Genomic DNA, 19,379 nt, shown 5'->3' on the forward strand with positions numbered 1-19,379 from the left:
AGGAAGACATCCTATTCTGCAAACCACTGAGAGGATATTTTTAAAGTACTTGACAGCTTTGTGACATCAAATGGACTTTGGTGGTCAAGATGTGGTCAAGATGTGTTGGTATCTGTACTGATGGCGCAAAAGCCATGACAGGGAGACATAGTGGAGTGGTAATGCAAGTGCAAGCAGTTGCTCCTGATGCCACTTAAGTACACTGCAGCATTCACGAGAGGCTCTTGCTGCCAAGGGAATGCCTGACAGCTTGAAATACGTTTTGGAAACTACAGTGAAAATGGTTAACTTTGTTAAAGCAAGGCCCTTGAATTCTCGGGTATTTTCTGCATTATACAATGATATTGGCAGCGATCATAAAATGGTTTTACAATATACAGAAGTGCGCTGGTTATCAAGGGGCAAAGTATTTACACGTTTTTTTTTAATTGTGCGACGAGCTTAAAGATATCTTTACTGACCGTAATTTTCACTTGTCTGACCGCTTGTGTGATGATGTGTTTCTCACATGACTGGCCTATCTGGGTGATGTTTTTTCTCACCTGAATGATCTGAATCTAGGATTACAGTGACTCTCCGCAACTATATTCAATGTGCGGGACAAAATTGAGGCTATGATTAAGAAGCTGGAGCTCTTTTCTGTCTGCATTAACAAGGACAACACACAGGTCTTTCCATCATTGTATGATTTTTTTGTGTGCAAATTAACTCAAGCTTACGGACATTTTCAAATGTGATATAGCGAAGCACCTGAGTGAGCTGCGTGTTGTTACACAGGTACTTTCCTGAAACGGGCGACATAAACAGCTGGATTCGTTATCCCTTTCATGCCCTACCTTCAGTCCACTTACCGATATCTGAACAAGAGAGCCTCATCGAAATTGCAACAAGCGGATCTGTGAAAATTTAATTTAATCAGAAGCCACTGCCAGATGTCTAGATTGGGATGCGCTCAGAGTATTCTGCCTTGGCAAATCGTGCTGTTAAGACACTGATGCCCTTTGCAACCATGTACCTATTTGAGAGTGGATTCTCGGCCCTCACTAGCATGAAAACTAAATACAGGCACAGACTGTGCGTGGGAAATTAGTTAAGACTCTCTCCAATACAACCCAACATTGCAGAGTTATGTGCATCCTTTCAAGCACACACTTCTCATTAGCCTGTGTTGAGTTATTCAACATTTTCGATGAACAAATAAGGTTTTATATTGGCTAAATAAAGAGCAAAATTATTTATTATTATTATATTATTATTTGTGCCCTGGTCCTATAAGAGCTCTTTGTCACTACTCACGATTGTGACAAAACTCCCACTCATTTTTATGTTTAATAAATGTATCGTAGTGTGTGTGTGTGGCAGGCTTACAATGATGGCAAAAACAACATTTGAGAGTGCGCTGACCCTGGTGCTAGAGGGGGTACGCAGCTGGAAGTTGAATGTTTGAATAGGTACGGGACTATAAACAGTTTGGGAACCACTGTTCTAACCCATCGCTTTCTACTACATATAATAATACGATTAAATTATATCTTTACATTAAAAACCAAAGTCTATGAGAATTCAAGTAATTTCAATAAATGTTATAACCCTTGATCTTCAAGAATAGGACTTGGAAATATGAAAGAATAGATTAGCCAAATTGTTTTACATGAGCATAACCCCAAAACTAAGGACCTATTAGCCAGCCCTACTCTGTTGTTTATGATTTTGTTGTCATGGATGACTGAATGATGACTGATGACTGATGACTGATCCTTGTCCAAGATGGCGTAGCAGTTCAGACGTCCTGTCGTGTCCCGTGTATATATATATATATTTACATATTTTTTTCTTCACTTATCTTTTTACATTTTTTTTTATTCTAAATACTCAACCTCAAAGCACTCCCCTGCAACCCGCCTCATCAATTTAAAAAAAAGAAAGTATTATTTACCTCATCTGAATTCCACGACAGAAGCTAGCCAGAGGTTAGCCATTTTCACTGGCTAACGTTGAAGTTCAGCTAGCTACGGTTAGCTGTCCTCAGCTATCCATTAGCTCGAAAAGCTATCGGCAGTTTTTGTACAGCGCGACTCAGACCAGAGCATATCGGACCTATTCTCTCTCCTTTCCTCGATTTCTACCGCAGGCTCTGGACATTTACATCTGGATCTTGCAGCTAACTAGCTGCTACCTGAGTGACTATTGGCAACGTCGGTCACGGAATTAACACACACTATTACGGAGCTAGCTAGCTAGCCAGCTGAAGAGTTCCGTCAGCCACTCGTGGGCTATTCCTGAGCTAGCCAGCTGAAGTGTCTCCTGGGCTACAACTCACCTATCCTGACCCGTTTTACTGCCGATGCGGAGCCCCATTGGGTCTTCACGACTGGATCACCGACGTTATCTGCCCGAGGGAGTTGTCCAACGGGCCCCTCCGTCGCGACGTAACCTGATCGCCCATCTGCGGCCAGCTAATCGTTAGCTGTCTTTTCGGCTGCGATCTGAATAGGTCTGTCGGACACTTTCTTGGGCCACTATAACTAACTATTTTGCCAACTTGGACAGGTCCCCCCTTCCACACGGAACCCCACTAACCCACAGACGGAAACGCACGAGGCGGCTAAAAACAGACCTCCCTCCCATCTTCCACCAGCTTGCTACCTACGGCCCGGCTAGCTGTCTGAATCTCACTGGACCCTCTGATCACTCGGCTAAGCATGCCTCTCCTTAATGTCAATATGCCTTGTCCATTGCTGTTCTGGTTAGTGTTTATTGGCTTATTTCACTGTAGAGCCTCTAGCCCTGCTCATTATACCTTATACAACCTCTCAGTTCCTCCACCCACACATGCTATGACATCTTCTGGTTTCAATGATGTTTCTAGAGACAATATCTCTCTCATAATCACTAAATGCCTAGGTTTACCTCCTCTGTACTCACATCCCACCATACCTTTGTCTGTACATTATACCTTGAAGCTATTTTATCGCCCCCAGATACCTGCTCCTTTTTCTCTCTATTCTGGACGTCACAGACGACCAATTCTTATAGCTTTTAGCCGTACCCTCATACTTATTCTTCTCTGCTCCGCTGGGGATGTAGAGGTGAATCCAGGCCCTGCAGTGCCTGGCTCCACACCTACTCCCCAGGCGCTCTCTTTTGATGACTTCTGTAACCGTAATAGCCTTGGTTTCATGCATGTTAACATTAGAAGCCTCCTCCCTAAGTTTGTTTTATTCACTGCTTTAGCACACTCTGCCAACCCGGATGTCCTAGCTGTGTCTGAATCTTGGCTTAGGAAGTCCACCAAAAACTGTGAAATCTTCATCCCTAACTACAACGTTTTCAGACAAGATAGAACGACCAAAGGGGGCGGTGTTGCAATCTACTGCAGAGATAGCTTGCAGAGTTCTGTCCTGCTATCCAGGTCTGTACCCAAACAATTTGAACTTCTACTTTTAAAAATCCACCTCTCCAAAAACAAGTCTCTCACCGTTGCCGCCTGCTATAGACCCCCCTCGGCCCCTAGCTGTGCTCTGGACACCATATGTGAACTGATTGCCCCCCATCTATCTTCAGAGCTCGTGCTACTAGGCGACCTAAACTGGGACATGCTTAACACCCCAGCCATTCTACAATCCAAGCTTGATGCCCTCAATCTCACACAAATTATTAATGAACCCACCAGGTACAACCCCAAAGCCGCAAACACTGGCACCCTCATAGATATCATCCTAACCAATGTGCCCTCTAATTACACCTCTGCTGTTTTCAACCAAGATCTCAGCGATCACTGCCTCATTGCCTGCACCCGTAATGGGTCAGCGGTCAAACGACCTCCACTCATCACTGTCAAACGCTCCCTGAAACATTTCAACGAGCAAGCCTTTCTAATCGACCTGGCCCTGGTATCCTGGAAGGATATTGACCTCATCCCGTCAGTAGAGGATGCCTGGTTATTTTTTTAAAATGCCTTCCTCTCCATCTTAAATAAGCATGCCCCTTTCAAGAAATTTAGAACCAGGAACAGATATAGCCCTTGGTTCTCCCCAGACCTGACTGCCCTTAACCAACACAAAAATATCCTGTGGCGTTCTGCATTAGCATCGAACTGCCCCCGCGATATGCAACTTTTTAGGGAAGTTAGAAACCAATACACACAGGCAGTTAGAAACGCCAAGGCTAGCTTTTTCAAACAGAAATTTGCTTCGTGCAACTCCAACTCTAAAAAGTTCTGGGACATTGTAAAGTCCATGGAGAATAAGAACACCTCCTCCCAACTGCCCACTGCACTGAGGATAGGAAACTCTGTCACCACCGATAAGCCCACTATAATTGAAAATTTCAATAAGCATTTTTCTACGGCTGGCCATGCTTTCCACCTAACTACCCCTACTGCATTCAACAGCACTGCACCCCCCACAGCTACTCGCCCAAGCCTCCCCCATTTCTCCTTCTCCCAAATCCATTCAGCTGATGTTTTGAAAGAGCTGCAAAATCTGGACCCCTACAAATCAGCTGGGCTTGACAATCTGGACCCTTTCTTTCTAAAATTATCTGCCGAAATTATTGCAACCCCTATTACTAGCCTGTTCAACCTCTCTTTCGTGTCGTCTGAGATTCCCATAGATTGGAAAGCAGCTGCTGTCATCCCCCTCTTCAAAGGAGGTGACACTCTTGACCCAAATTGCTACAGACCTATATCCATCCTACCCTGCCTTTCTAAGGTCTTCGAAAGCCAAGTCAACAAACAGATTACCGACTATTTCGAATCCCACCGCACCCTCTCCGCTATGCAATCTGGTTTCAGAGCTGGTCATGGGTGCACCTCAGCCACGCTCAAGGTCCTAAACGACATCGTAACCGCCATCGATAAGAAACAATACTGTGCTGCCGTATTCATTGACCTGGCCAAAGCTTTTGACTCTGTTAATCACCACATCCTCATCGGCAGACTTAGTAGCCTTGGTTTCTCAAACGATTGCGTCGCCTGGTTCACCAACTACTTCTCTGACAGAGTTCAGTGTGTCAAATCGGAGGGCCTACTGTCTGGACCTCTGGCAGTCTCTATGGGGGTACCACAGGGTTCAATTCTTGGGCCAACTCTTTTCTCTGTATACATAAATGATGTCGCTCTTGCTGCTGGTGAATCTCTGATCCACCTCTACGCAGACGACACCATTCTGTATACTTCTGGCCCTTCTTTGGACACTGTGTTAACAACCCTCCAGACGAGCTTCAATGCCATTCAACTCTCCTTCCGTGGTCTCCAACTGCTCCTAAACACAAGTAAAACTAAATGCATGCTCTTCAACCGATCGCTGCCTGCACCTGCCCGCCCATCCAGCATAACTTCTCTGGACGGTTCTAACTTAGAATTTGTGGACAACTACAAATACCTAGGTGTCTGGTTAGACAGTAAACTCTCCTTCCAGACTCACATCAATCATCTCCAATCCAAAGTGAAATCTAGAATTGGCTTCCTATTTCGCAACAAAGCATCCTTCACTCATGCTGCCAAACATACCCTCGTAAAACTGACCATCCTACCAATCCTCGACTTCGGCGATGTCATTTACAAAATAGCCTCCAATACCCTACTCAACAAGCTGGATGCAGTCTATCACAGTGCCATCCGTTTTGTCACCAAAGCCCCATATACAACCCACCACTGCGACCTGTATGCTCTCGTTGGCTGGCCTTCACTTCATAATCGTCGCCAAACACATTGGCTCCAGGTCATCTACAAGACCCTGCTAGGTAAAGTCCCCCCTTATCTCCGCTCACTGGTCACCATAGCAGCACCCACCTGTAGCACGCGCTCCAGCAGGTATATCTCTCTGGTCACCCCTAAAGCCAACTCCTCCTTTGGTCGTCTCTCCTTCCAGTTCTCAGCTGCCAATGACTGGAACGAACTACAAAAACCTCTAAAACTGGAAACACTTATCTCCCTCACTAGCTTTAAGCACCAGCTGTCAGAGCAGCTCACAGATCTCTGCACCTGTACATAGCCCATCTTTAATTTAGCCCAAACTACTACCTCTTCCCCTACTGTATTTATTTATTTTATTTATTTTGCTCCTTTGCACCATATTATTTATATTTTAACTTTTAACTTTCTTCAAACTACAAATCTACCATTCCAGTGTTTTTCTTGCCATACTTTATTTACTTTGCCACCATGGCATTTTTTTGCCTTTACCTCCCTTATCTCACATCATTTGCTCACATTGTATATAGTCTTATTTTTTTCTACTGTATCATTGATTGTATGTTGTTTTACTCCATGTGTAACTCTGTGTTTGTGTATGTTGTCGAACTGCTTTGCTTTATCTTGGCCAGGTCGCAATTGTAAATGAGAACTTGTTCTCAACTTGCCTACCTGGTTAAATAAAGGTGAAATAAAATAAATAAATAAAAAATTGGGCTCATTGATTTGAGTTGAAAAATAAATGCAGTGCTCACGGAATGGCATGCTTTGAGCACGACTGAAAATGCTAGTTACATGTGAAAAATGAATGCCATAAGCTACATTTGCAATAGGCCTATTGTTTACCTTTTTGTTGGTGACACTTTGATATCTTGAAACAATAAAATAATGGTCGCCCCGCCTCTGTTTTGGTAAAAAGCTCAGGGATGGGCCTAGAGAAATGTAACCACTCTCAGATTAATAGACAGAGTTATGGATGCAAGGACTGACCATCCATGAAATCAAAATTATTGTTTTAACAGTGTTTCTTTTACGATTACAAAGTTTACCAACATAGGAGAAAAACAAGCTCATATTTTGGGTTCTCATGGAGTGTGACAGTTGAACAAAGCTCATGAGGATATTATAAATGATATTCAAGAATGAATATACACAGTACCAGTCAAAAGTTTGGACACACCTACTCATTCAAGGATGTTTCTTTATTTTAACTATTTCCTACACTGTAGAATAATAGTTAAGACATCAAAACTAAGAAATAATACATATAGAATCATGTAGTAACCAAAAAAGTGTTAAACAAATCTAAATATAATTTACATTCGAGATTCTTCAAAGTAGCCACCCTCTTCACACTCTTGGCATTCGCTTCACCAGCTTCATGAGTTAGTCACTTGGAATGCATTTCAATTAACAGGTGTGCCTTGTTAAAAGTTAATTTGTGGAATTTCATTCCTTCTTAATGCATTTGAGCCAATCAGTTGTGCTGTGACAAGGTAGGGTTGGTATACAGAAGATAGCTCTATTTGCTTAAAGACCAAGTCCCATATTATGGCCAGAACAGCTCAAATATGCAAAGAGAAATGACAGTCCATCTCTCTTTTAAGACAAGAAGTTCAGTCAGTCCAGAATATTTCAAGAAAGTCTCTTTAATAAGTGAAGTTGCAAAAAGCGTCAAGCATTATGATGAAACTGTCTCTCATGAGGACCGCCACAGGAAAGGAAGACCCAGAGATACTTCTGCTACAGTGGGTAAGTCATTAGAGTTAACTGCACCTCAGGCTGCAGCCCAAATAAATGCTTCAGAGAGTTCAAGTAACAGACACATCTCAACATCAATTGCTCAGAGGAGATTGCGTGAATTAGTCATTCATGGTCGAATTGCTGAAAAGAAACCACTGCTACAGGACACCAATAATAAGAAGAGACTTGCCTGGGCCAGGAAACACGAGCAATAGACAATAGACCTATGGAAATATATTGATGAGTCCAAATTTGAGATCTTTGTTTCCAACAGCCGTGTCTTTGTGAGATGCAGAGTAGGTGAACATATGATCACCGCATGTGTGGTTCCCACTGTGAAGCATGGAAAAGGTGTGGGGGTACTTTGCTGGTGACTCTGTCAATGATTTATTTAGAATTCAATGTACACTTAACCAGCATGGCTACCACAGCATTCTGCAGCAATATACCATCCCATCTGGTTTGCGCTTAGTGGGACTATCATTTGTTTTTCAACAGGACAATGACCCAAAGCACACCTCCAGGCTGTGTAAGGACTATTTGAACAAGAAGGAGAGTGACGGAGTGCTGCATCAGATGACCTGGCCTCCACAATCACCTGACCTCAACCCAATTGAGATGGTTTGGGGTGAGTTGGACCGCAGAGTGAAGGAAACAAAAGTGTGCATTCAATTGGCTCTCCTGTGAAGTAGTGACACGGGACATACACCTAGTTTCCTGAAACTAGTCACATATGTGACTGACTGGCTCAAATCGTTTTTTATGTAGCAAAATTTGAAATTTTATTTTTTACGTTGGATAAAAGTAGAGACTCAGAGCTACAAAATGATATATTCTACACTGCATTTTTGAGGAACAATGGGAAAGTAATTTGAACGTTTTGAGAAAATTACCTTTGAATGTTTTGGTACCTACTGGAGCGATCTCCCATTCAGCACCCTCTTAAGCCTGCCTCATCCATCTCTTTAAGGATTCACATGTGAGGTCATGTGCTAAAAAGTGAGTAGTGTAGTAAAGATTAAGACTAAAAGTGGTAAAAGTAGCAGTCTACAATAAGGGAAAAAAACAGGTAAACATAAAAAACATATTTTATAAATATTAGATGATGCTTACCCAGACACACTTGTCTAAATGTATGGGTCATGTGAAAGAAACTCTATAACCTCCAGCCACATCTTGCCAAGTGGATGGTCTCTACAGAAGGTGTAAAAGGTACAGCCAAATGGTTCCTTGCATAGTAGCAATATCAGAAATAGATATTGTCAATATATATAAAATAATATACTGTATGTACAAGAAAAATCTCAGTAACAATATCAGTGATCAATGAGGTAGTTGTATACATACAATCAGGGGTAAAGTGGCTGAGCAGCAGAATAAAAAATAATAATAGTAGCAGCAATATATGGCGTGTGTGTTAGGAGAGAGTCATGTGAATAGAGGCACTGCAGATAGTGCTGATGACTGGTCCGTCCGAACCACACATGAACAAAGGAATCTAAATCCGGAGAGCCTTCTTCTGTTCTGCCCTTGACTTTGGTGCAGGGAATGTGATGTCCATAGCCTCTTCGTCGTAAAACTCCCTGATCTTCTCAAAAACATACGTTTGTCTGGCTGTGTCCAGTCCAGGTGTTGCTTGTACAGACAGACCATCTATGGGAGGAAGGATGTCAGCGTTATGCTCCTTGGCGACAACAACACCAGGCTTCAGAGCATCAAAGCTGTAAAACAGGAAATAACCAAAAACATGTAGAAGACATTACAACCTTGCACAACATAAATTTACCTCCCAAGTTTAGATAAGAAGAATAACCTCATACAATGTGTAACAGTGTAGGTTCCATCCCTCTCTTCGCCCCAACCCGGGCTCGAACCAGGGACCCTTGCACACGTCAACAACTGACACCCCACGAAGCACCGTTACCCATCGCGCCACAAAAGCCGCGGCCCTTGCAACGCAAGGGGAAACCCTACTTCAAGTCTCAGAGCGAGTGACGTCACTGATTGAAATGCTATTAGCGTGCACCACCGCTAACTAACTAGCCATTTCACATCGGTTACAAATGCAATGAAAATTATATTCAAAATTATATTCATCGATTCCTTGTAGAGACACCACCCTGCTGCTCTTGTCACATGGGATGGCAGCATCTTTCCACCAAAGTGTTTGTGTCCTGGTAATACTTTTGCATAATCCTCTGCGTAGTTGTTGATGAAGTTCACCACACGCTGCAGATCCTCATGCTTCAGGTGACTACAGCTCAGCATTCAACACCATAGTATCCTCCAAACTCATCATTAAGCTTGAGACCCTGGGTCTCGACCCCGCCATGTGCAACTGCGTCCTGGACTTCCTGACGGGCCACCCCCAGGTGGTGAAGGTAGGAAACAACCTCTCCACTACGCTGATCCTCAACACTGGGGCCACACAAGGGTGCGTTCTCAGCCCTTGTTGTGGAAATATTGAATCAACTACTTCTCAGATACCGGAGCTTGTGAATTCAAATAGACTTTATTATAGAGAGTAACAAAGCCGAGCAATTCCATGGAAGAACTAACTCTTCATTTTTAGTACATGGCTTTTATACAGTCTTATCCTTACATAACATCATCACTCCACTTTACGAATCTTGTTGTCTTACTTAGTTTCCATTCTCTTATTGGCTCAGACATTGGGGCATAGATTCTATTGGTGGCATGACATGCCCCCTCCTACTGTTGCCCCTCATTGATTAGCTAATGTTTCTGTCCAGAGGTCTTTAGAAGTTCAAGCAGATGTTGTTTATGTATGATTAACCCATGTGCGTGTCCAGTAGCCTTCACAAGATCAGATATGGCCCAGACCAGTCACGTCTTGTTGGTTTACCTTGCCTCATCCACACATTCTGCTTACATTCTGTTTTTTACATGTCCAATGGTTAATTCGATGTTGATCCAGTTTTGTACACTCACATGGGTTCAGTCTTCATTCTGTTTACACATGTCTAATATTTAAACTTATATCGATTATTCTTTCTACTTCAAAGAGAACAGTACAGGTTACTGAAAATCAACCATAGTCATGAATTTTCACCTACATCCTCTCCTGTACTCCCTGTTCACCCACGACTGCGTGGCCATGCACGCCTCCAACTCAATCATCAAGTTTGCAGACGACACTACAGTGGTAGGCTTGATTACCAACAACAACGAGACGGCCTACAGGGAGGAGGTGAGGGCCCTCGGAGTGTGTTGTCAGGAAAATAATCTCTCACTCAATGTCAGCAAAACAAAAGAGATGATCGTGGACATCAGGAAACAGCAAAGGGAGCACCCCCCTATCCACATCGACGGGACAGCAGTGGTGAAGGTGGAAAGGTTATAGTTCCTCGGTGTACATATCACCGACAAACTGAAATGGTCCACGCACACAGACAGTGTGGTGAAGAAGGCGCAACCTCGCCTCTTCAACCTCAAGAGGCTGAAAAAATGTAACTTTTACAGGTGCACAATTGAGAGCATCCTGCCGCCTGTATCTCCACCTGGTACAGCAACTGCACCACCCACAACTGCAGGGCACTCCAGAGGGTGGTGCAGTCTGCACAACGCATCACCAGGAGCAAACTACCTGCCCTACCAGACACCTACAACACCCGATGTCACAGGAAGGCAAAAAAGATCATCAAGGACAATAACCACCCGAGCCACTACCTGTTCACCCCGCTTCCATCCAGAAGGCGAGGTCAGTACAGGTGCATCAAAGCTGGGACAGAGAGACTGAAAAACAGCTTCTATCTCAAGGCCATCAGATTGTTTAACAGCCACCACTAGCACAGAGTGGCGGCTCCCTACCTAAAGACTTGATGTCATTGGCAACTTTAATAAATCTAACACTAGTCACTTTAATAATGCCACTTCAAGAATGTTTACATATCTCGCATTACTCATCTCATATGTATATACTGTATACTGTATCCTTCACTATCTATTCTTTACTATCTATTGAATCTTAGCCGCTTTGTCACTGCTCATCCATATATTTTATACTTATCTATTCTCATCCCATTCCTTTACTAGATTGTGTGTATTTGGTTTTGTTGTGGAATTTGTTACATATTAGGTTTAGTTTTGGAATTGTTAGATATTACCTGTTAGATACTGCTGCACTCTGGAAGAAAAAGAAACGCACACCTATTAAGGTGAGGTGCTGGCTAGCGGAGTAGAAAACTTGACAATAAGGGAGAGCCGCACACTCTAGGAGCTCAGATGCAAAAATGTAATATCCAACGTTTCGACAGCCAAGCTGTCTTCATCGGGGTATCGTACATAGGTTCCCAATCTCCCAACCTTATAACTAGCTATCTGGGCTAGCTGAAGCCAACTTCATAAAATGACTAGGTGGCTAGTAGAAGTAGGAGTAGTTGTAGTAGTAGTAGTGAGAGAGACAGCGAGAGAGAGAAAGAGTATACAACACATTAGGAACACCTTCCTAATATTGAGTTGCACAACAACCTCAATTTGATGGGGCATGGACTCTACAAGGTGTTGAAAGCATTACACAGGGATGCTGGCCCATGTTGACTCCAATGCTTCCCACAGTTGTGTCAAGTTGGCTGGATGTACTTTGGGTGGTGGACCATTCTGTATACACACAGGAAATTGTTGAGCGTGAAAAACACAGCCTCGTTGCACCTACTACCATACCCCGTTCAAAGGCACTTACATTTTTTGTTTTGCCCATTCGCCCTCTGAATGCCACACATACATTATCCATGTCTCAATTGTCTCAAGGCTTAAAAATCATTTTTTAACCTTTTTCCTCCCATTCATCTACACTGGTGGAAGTGGATTTAACAAGTGACATCAATAAGGGATCATAGCTTTCACCTGGATTTACCTGGTCAGTCTATGTCATGGAAAGAGCAGATGTTTTAAATGTTTTGTATAAAGTGCCTTCAGAAAGTATCTACAGCCTTACACCTTTTCCACATTTTATTGTCTAACAGCCTGAATATAACATTGATTAAATTGAGATTTTTTTGTCACTGGCCTGCATGCAATACCCCATCATGTGAAAGTGGAATTCTGTTTTTGACATTTTTACAAATTAATAAAAAATTACTTGAGTCATTAAGTCTTCAAACCCTTTGTTATGGCAAGCCTAAATACATGCAGGTGTATCAATACGCCTAGTCACTACAAAGATACAGGTGCCCATCATAAATCAGTTGCCGGAGAGGAAGGAAACCACTCAGGGATTTTACCATGAAGCCAATGCTGACTTTAAAGCAGTTACAAAGTTTAATGGTTGTGATATGAGAAAACTGAGGATGGATTAAAAATATTGTACATAGTTACTCCATAAAACTAACCTAATTGACAGAGTGAAAAGAATGAAGCCTGTACAGATTATTATTATTTTTTCACCTTTATTTAACCAGGTAGGCTAGTTGAGAACAAGTTCTTATTTGCAACTGTGACCTGGCCAAGATAAAGCAAAGCAGTTCGACACATACAACAACACAGAGTTACACATGGAATAAACAAACATACAATCAATAACACAGTAGAAAAATCTATATACAGCATGTGCAAATGAGGTAGGATAAGGGAGGTAAGGCAATTTGCACATGCTGTATATAGATTCTGCCATTCCAGTGTTTAATTGCTATAATGTAATTACTTCGCCACCATGGAAAATGATTGTCTAGCACTGATCAATAGCCAATTTGAAAGAGCTTGAAGAATTTAGAAAATAATAATGGACAAATATTGTAAAATCCAGGTGTGCAAAGCTCTAAGAGACTTACTCAGAAAGACTCACAGCTGTAATCGCTGCCAAAAGTGACTAACATATAATGACTCAGGGGTTTGAATACTTAATAAACTAGATATTTCTGAATTATTTCATTGCAATAAATTTGCAAACATTTCTAAAAACAAGGTTTCTCTATATCATTATGGGGTATTCTGTGTAGATAGGTGAGAAAAAAATACATGTAATCGATTTTTTAATTCAGGCTGTAACACAACAAAATGTGCAATAATATGAATAATATACACTACATGACCAAAAGTATGTGAACACCTGCTCGTCGAACATCTCATTCCAAAACCATGGGCATTAATATGGAGTTGGTCCCCCAATAACAGCCTCCACTCTTCTGGGAAGGCTTTTCACTAGATGTTGGAACATTGCATCCATTCAGCCACAAGAGCATTAGTGAGGTCGGGCACTGATGTTGGGCGTTTAGGCCTGGCTCACAGTCTGCGTTCCAATTCATCCCAAGGGTGTTCGAAGGGTTTGAGGTCAGGGCTCTGTGCAGGCCAGTCAAGTTCCTCCACACTGATCTCGACAAACTATTTCCGTATGGACCTCGCTTTGTGCACGGGGCCATTGTCATGCTGAAACAACAAAGGGCCTTCCCCAAACTGTTGCCACAAAGTTGGAAGCACAGAATTGTCTAGAATGTCATTGTATGCTGTAGCACTAAGATTTCCCTTCACTAGAACTAAGGGGCCTAGCCCTAACCATGTAAAACAGCCCTTGACCATTATTTCTCCTCCACCAAACTTTACAGTTGGCACTATGCATTGGAGCAAGTAGCGTTTTCCTGGCATCTGCCAAACCCAGATTCGTTTGTCGGACTGCCAGATGGTGACGCATGATTCATCACTCCAGAGAACGTGTTTCCACTGCTCCAGAGTCCAATGGCGGCGAGCTTTACACCACTCCAGCCGACGCTTAGCATTGCCCATGCTGAGGCTTGTGTGCGGCTGCTCGGCCATGGAAACCAATTTCATGAAGCTCGCAACGAACAGTTTTGTACTGATGTTTCTTCCAGAGGCAGTTTGGAACTCGGTAGTGAATGTTGCAAGCGAGGACAGGTGATTTTTAGGCTCTATGCACTTCAGAACTCGGCGGATCCGTAATGTGAGCTTGTGTGGCCTACCACTTCGTGGCTGAGCAGTTGTTGCTCCTAGACGTTTCCACTTCACAATAACAGCACTTACATTTGACCGGGGCAGCTATAGCAGGGCAGAAATTTGATGAACTGACTTGTTGGAAAGGTGGCATCCTATGACGGTACCACATTGAAAGTCACTGAGCTCTTCAGTAAGGCCATTCTACTGCCAATGTTCGTCTATGGAGATCGCATGGCTGTGTGATCGATTGTATACATCTGTTAGCAAGAGTTGTGGCTGAAACAGCCAAATCCACTCATTTGAAGGGTCCACATACTTTTGAATATGTATGTATGTATGTATGTATGTATGTATGTATGTATGTATGTATGTATGTATACGTACGTACGTATGTATGTATGTTAAACAGGACAAATCTGATGGGGCATGTGCCCCTTATGAGTAAGTGTTAGGGTTACACTGAGGCATTACATTACTGTTGAAGGAATTTATTTGAGAATCTTGTTCCATGTAAGGCTTTGGCCCATCCTATTACTACAGGTGAGAGGCAATATCTCAACCCCACTCTCTGCTGCTGAAAACCAAAGCAGACACATCTTGACTACAGATGCTACTCTTTCAGAGTGTAATGGTGTTTGTTTTGACACCTTTTGGATGAATTTTTTAATTGGATTTTTAAAAACGGATTAACCTCCCGGATCTTCATTTATTAGCTTTTGCGGCCTTTGTGATAATCCGTATAATTACAAACCTAATTTTCTTCCCATTAGGTTCTGCCCTCCAACAATTTCTACGTGTTGATTGTGTTCACTCTCAATGTGTTTGGACGGCGGAAATAATCATGTTTTTCCTATCATGTTTTTTTCTTTTGTTCCATGGTCATTTTGCAGCTGGTGTGCAGTTTCTATTACTTATGAGGGGTGGAAGTTTATCTAAGAAAATCAATAAAATCATGCTAATTATTTCAGTGTAAGGGTCAGAGAAGCAAAATATATGGTCCTGTATAAACAATATAACTGTTTCTATGTGAAGAAAACACACAGAGATGGAAATAGATGGAACATCTGATTAAAAAAGGTTGAATTGGACAAAAACATCACTTGTGGACTTCATTCAAGCATTGTTGCTAGCAATTCCTCACTTTACAATATGAACATGAAAAGATTAAGCGTCATTGTTTAGCTGCTTATGGTCTTACATATTTTGCAGAGTTAATACATATAAATCCAACTACATCCACTGAATCCTCCTTGGTTAGAATAATGATCAGATAGCCTCCACAGACGTATTATAACTCCTCCACTCATCTCCCTTGATCAGTTTGCTCTGGATAAAACACAACAATAGACTGCAGACTGTTTGAAGTGATTTGTGTTATAAGGAGACCCAACCGATATAACAAATGACTATAGACAAATTGTTCTTAAATTCAAAGCCTGAGAGTAAACCATTGAAAGAAAAGAGTACAATGACCTAAATTGTGCCAGTATGTTGAATAAGTATGTGAGTCCGGGGATATAGGTGGGGCATGATTGCTGATTTCAGCTGCAGTACTGTGTGAAACGCTTATGATGGCTCAGGATGTTGAAAATGAGGCATTTGCGTCAGAGAAACAAGGCCATTCAAATCTGTCCTCAATGTTCATTGAGATAAGATGACAGTCAATTTCACCACAGTAGTAAGATTATGTCATCCATTTTAGTGTCCATTTATATTCCTAAAATAATATGCATGTTTATATTGACATCCATGAAGATTCTTTACATGTCACTTATTCTTACCAATTTATGCTCTCTAACTATATTCTCTTGTTGTGTGTGTTCCCTCTCTCTCGTAGAGCCGTGACAGAATGGTCGACTGTATGAGTAAAGTCATGCTGCACACGGCCCTCTCATGCTGGCAACCGTTCCTGGGACTGGCTCTTGTGGCTGTCTTCGTGGGTTCCGCCTTAGGATGTCCCGCCCGCTGCGACTGCTCGGCCCAGAGCAAGTCGGTCCTGTGCCACCGCAAACGCCTACCGAGCATCCCAGATGGCATCCCCATCGAGACCAGGATCCTGGACCTGAGCAAGAACAAGCTGCAGGCCGTCAACCCGGATGACTTTGCCCCCTATCCTGGTCTAGAGGATTTGGACCTCAGTGGGAACATTATCAGCTATGTGGAGCCGGGGGCCTTCAACCCTCTGTACAGCATGCACTCACTCAGTCTCAAAAGCAATCGTATTAAGCTCATTCCTATGGGCGTCTTCACAGGCCTGTCCAACCTCACCCGGTTGGACGTCAGTGACAACAATATTGTCATCCTGCTGGACTACATGTTCCAGGACTTGAACAATCTGAAGTTCCTGGAGGTGGGTGACAATGACCTAGTGTACATCTCCCACCGGGCGTTCAGTGGACTGCTGAGCCTAGAGACGCTAACCCTGGAGAGATGCAATCTGACGGTGGTGCCTACTGAGGCCCTGTCCCACCTGCACAACCTGGTAAGACTTCACCTGCGATATCTCAGCATCAGCACCTTGCATGCCTACTCCTTCAAGAAGCTGTTCCGATTGCGCCACCTGGAGATTGACAGCTGGACCTCGCTCGACAGTGTGCCGGCCAACACGCTGCATGGCCTCAATTTGACCACGCTTTTCATCACCAACACCAACCTGTCCACCTTCCCATACCAGGCAATCAAGCACCTGCACTACCTGACGCTCCTCAACCTGTCCTTCAACCGCATCAGACACATCGAAGGGAGGATGCTGTCGGAGTTGGTGCACCTAAGGGAACTGCATCTGGTCGGGGCTCAGTTGTCGACCGTTGAACCGTACGCATTTCAGGGCCTCTGGTGGCTCAAGGTCCTCAACGTCTCCCACAACCGTTTGGACACCCTGGAGAAGGGTGTCTTCCAAGCTCCTGAGGCTCTGGAGGTCCTCTTGATCGATGACAACCCCCTGGTTTGCGACTGCCGCCTCATGTGGATCCTGCAGAGGAGGCAGTCCATCTACTTTGGTGACTCACAGCCGGAGTGCAGTACCCCCGAGGGCATCCGCGGCAAGCCTTTCAGGGAGTTCAAGGAGACCCTGCTCTCCTACTATGTGACGTGCACCAAGCCCAAAATACGAGAGAACAAGACGCAGACAATTGCCGTGGACGAAGGTCAGCCAGTGAGACTGCACTGCAGTGTTGAGGGGACCCCCAGGCCGGTGGTGTCGTGGCTGTCCCCACGCCGGCGCCTCCTCACCAACAAGAGCCACGGTAGAGTCATGGTCCACAACAATGGGACGCTAGAGATCAAGGCAGCCGAGGTGCAGGATGGCGGGGTGTACCTTTGCATGGCAACCAACACTGCGGGTAACGACTCATTAATGACCTCCCTAGCAGTGAAAAGCCTGGGGTCGCTCTACGCAAACAGGACCCAGTACTACACAGATCCCAGCAATGCCACTACCAATGGGACTATCAATGTGACCTATGGCTTGGACCTAAAGACTATCTTAGTGTCGACAGCAATGGGTTGTTTCACATTCCTGGGGGTGGTTTTGTTCTGCTTCCTGCTCCTGTTCGTTTGGAGTCGGGGCAAAGGGAAGCATAAAAACAACATAGATATTGAATACGTACCTCGGTCCAAGTCTAATGGCACCTCTATAGATGGAGGAGCAGAGGGGCAAGCTGGACCCCGTCGCTTTAACATGAAAATGATCTAACATGGTTTGTGAATCTGGGAATGCAAATGTTGGGAATAATCTAAGGATTATTTATTAACTTCTGAATTTCCCACTACTGCATGAGAATGCTACTGGGAATGGAAATAGCACTGCAGAGCGCCATAACAGGACACAGGAGTGCAGTCCCAAATCATTCCATCTTATTGGATGCAATGCCACGACATTGTGACGTATGTTTTTGCACAGTTGTCAGTGAGCCTGTCTGACACGGATCCTCCGAAATGAACTTAATTGCTACCCAGGTGACCTGTAAGGAATAGGTGTCAGTAATCAAGCTTTTCAAATTCAATTTATATACCCAAAAGGAATCCATAAGTGCTGGGTTGGAATTAAAGACACTACAGAACTGTGTACAGTACAAATTTGTATCTAAAAGTATTACTCTTATTTGTTTGGTCTTGCACCATGCTTACTCACAGAACAGACTGATCAAACTGAGCATCATTCCCTCCGACCATAATCTTTGCATATGTGTACGTAAATGCTTCATTATGTACGTGTATGTACATATTCATTAAAACAAACTGTTCATAGCAATACCCATGGGATGCAAAGTCAGCCAAAATCTCAATTCCCCAACCTAATAAGCAAAATTGTAACTCCCCACTTGAGATTGTCCATGAATATAGGAAAGGGCTTCTACAGGATTGCAACGACACACTGGAGAAAAGATACCCCTGTTCCCCTAAATATTTTTTGTTTGTTTATTGTCAACCATAAAAGAAAATGTATTTTATTTATCAAAGTGGTTTGAGGTTTTTACAAAAGTGAGTATTATAACACTATTCTGGGGAGTAATAAATGCTTTTGAGGATTTGAAGTTGACAGAGAACCTACAAAGACCACTTTTTCATCGTATTTTTGTCTTTTTATTCCTTTGACCGTAACCTTTGCCTAATGGCAAAATACATGTGTCCATCTTACTACAGTGAAGTTGACATCTTTTCTCCCCAGTAAGAAATTTTGACTTTGTTGTGGTAGTTCCTCATTTTGTTGTAGAATCATTTAGATTGTGACAAGTTCAAAGTAAAAAACTAAATAAAATCATGTATGTGAAATAAAATAAGATTTATTTGTAACATTTAGTGTGTCTACATATTGACTACAATGATAAAGCAAAATTGGGTATTTATCAGTATATAGTATTATCTGCCTGTTGAACATCTGGAAACAGCAAAGTAACACTTACAGGGAAAAGCCATATGGTTGAATAAAATTGTTAAAATAGAACATATCAACTATCAATCACTGGCATTAAAGAAACTGAATTGTACTCTACTGTTTTACAGTGTATGTGAATTGTAAGGGTTGTGCATTTCT

General features: G+C 43.0%; 1 protein-coding gene across 4 annotated transcripts in view; it reads left to right on the forward strand.

Moving 5' to 3' along the window:
• The window catches only part of LOC115205122 (leucine-rich repeat and immunoglobulin-like domain-containing nogo receptor-interacting protein 2), a 433,800-nt gene extending 414,662 nt beyond the window's left edge, over window positions 1–19,138 (forward strand). For 2 of the 4 annotated variants that reach the window (XM_029770790.1, XM_029770791.1), the window contains exon 5: window positions 16,182–19,138. In XM_029770790.1, the coding sequence (XP_029626650.1) occupies window positions 16,194–18,038 (1,845 nt within the window). In that variant the 5' untranslated portion in view covers window positions 16,182–16,193 and the 3' untranslated portion in view covers window positions 18,039–19,138. Of the gene's footprint in view, window positions 1–8,047; window positions 8,067–11,135; window positions 11,160–16,181 lie in introns of those variants that run through there. The other 2 variants (XM_029770793.1, XM_029770792.1) reach the window with 2 other exon arrangements.
• Window positions 19,139–19,379: the final 241 nt, after the last annotated feature.

Source organism: Salmo trutta, chromosome 13, assembly GCF_901001165.1.
Source record: "Salmo trutta chromosome 13, fSalTru1.1, whole genome shotgun sequence".
Taxonomy (NCBI): Eukaryota; Metazoa; Chordata; class Actinopteri; order Salmoniformes; family Salmonidae; genus Salmo; species Salmo trutta.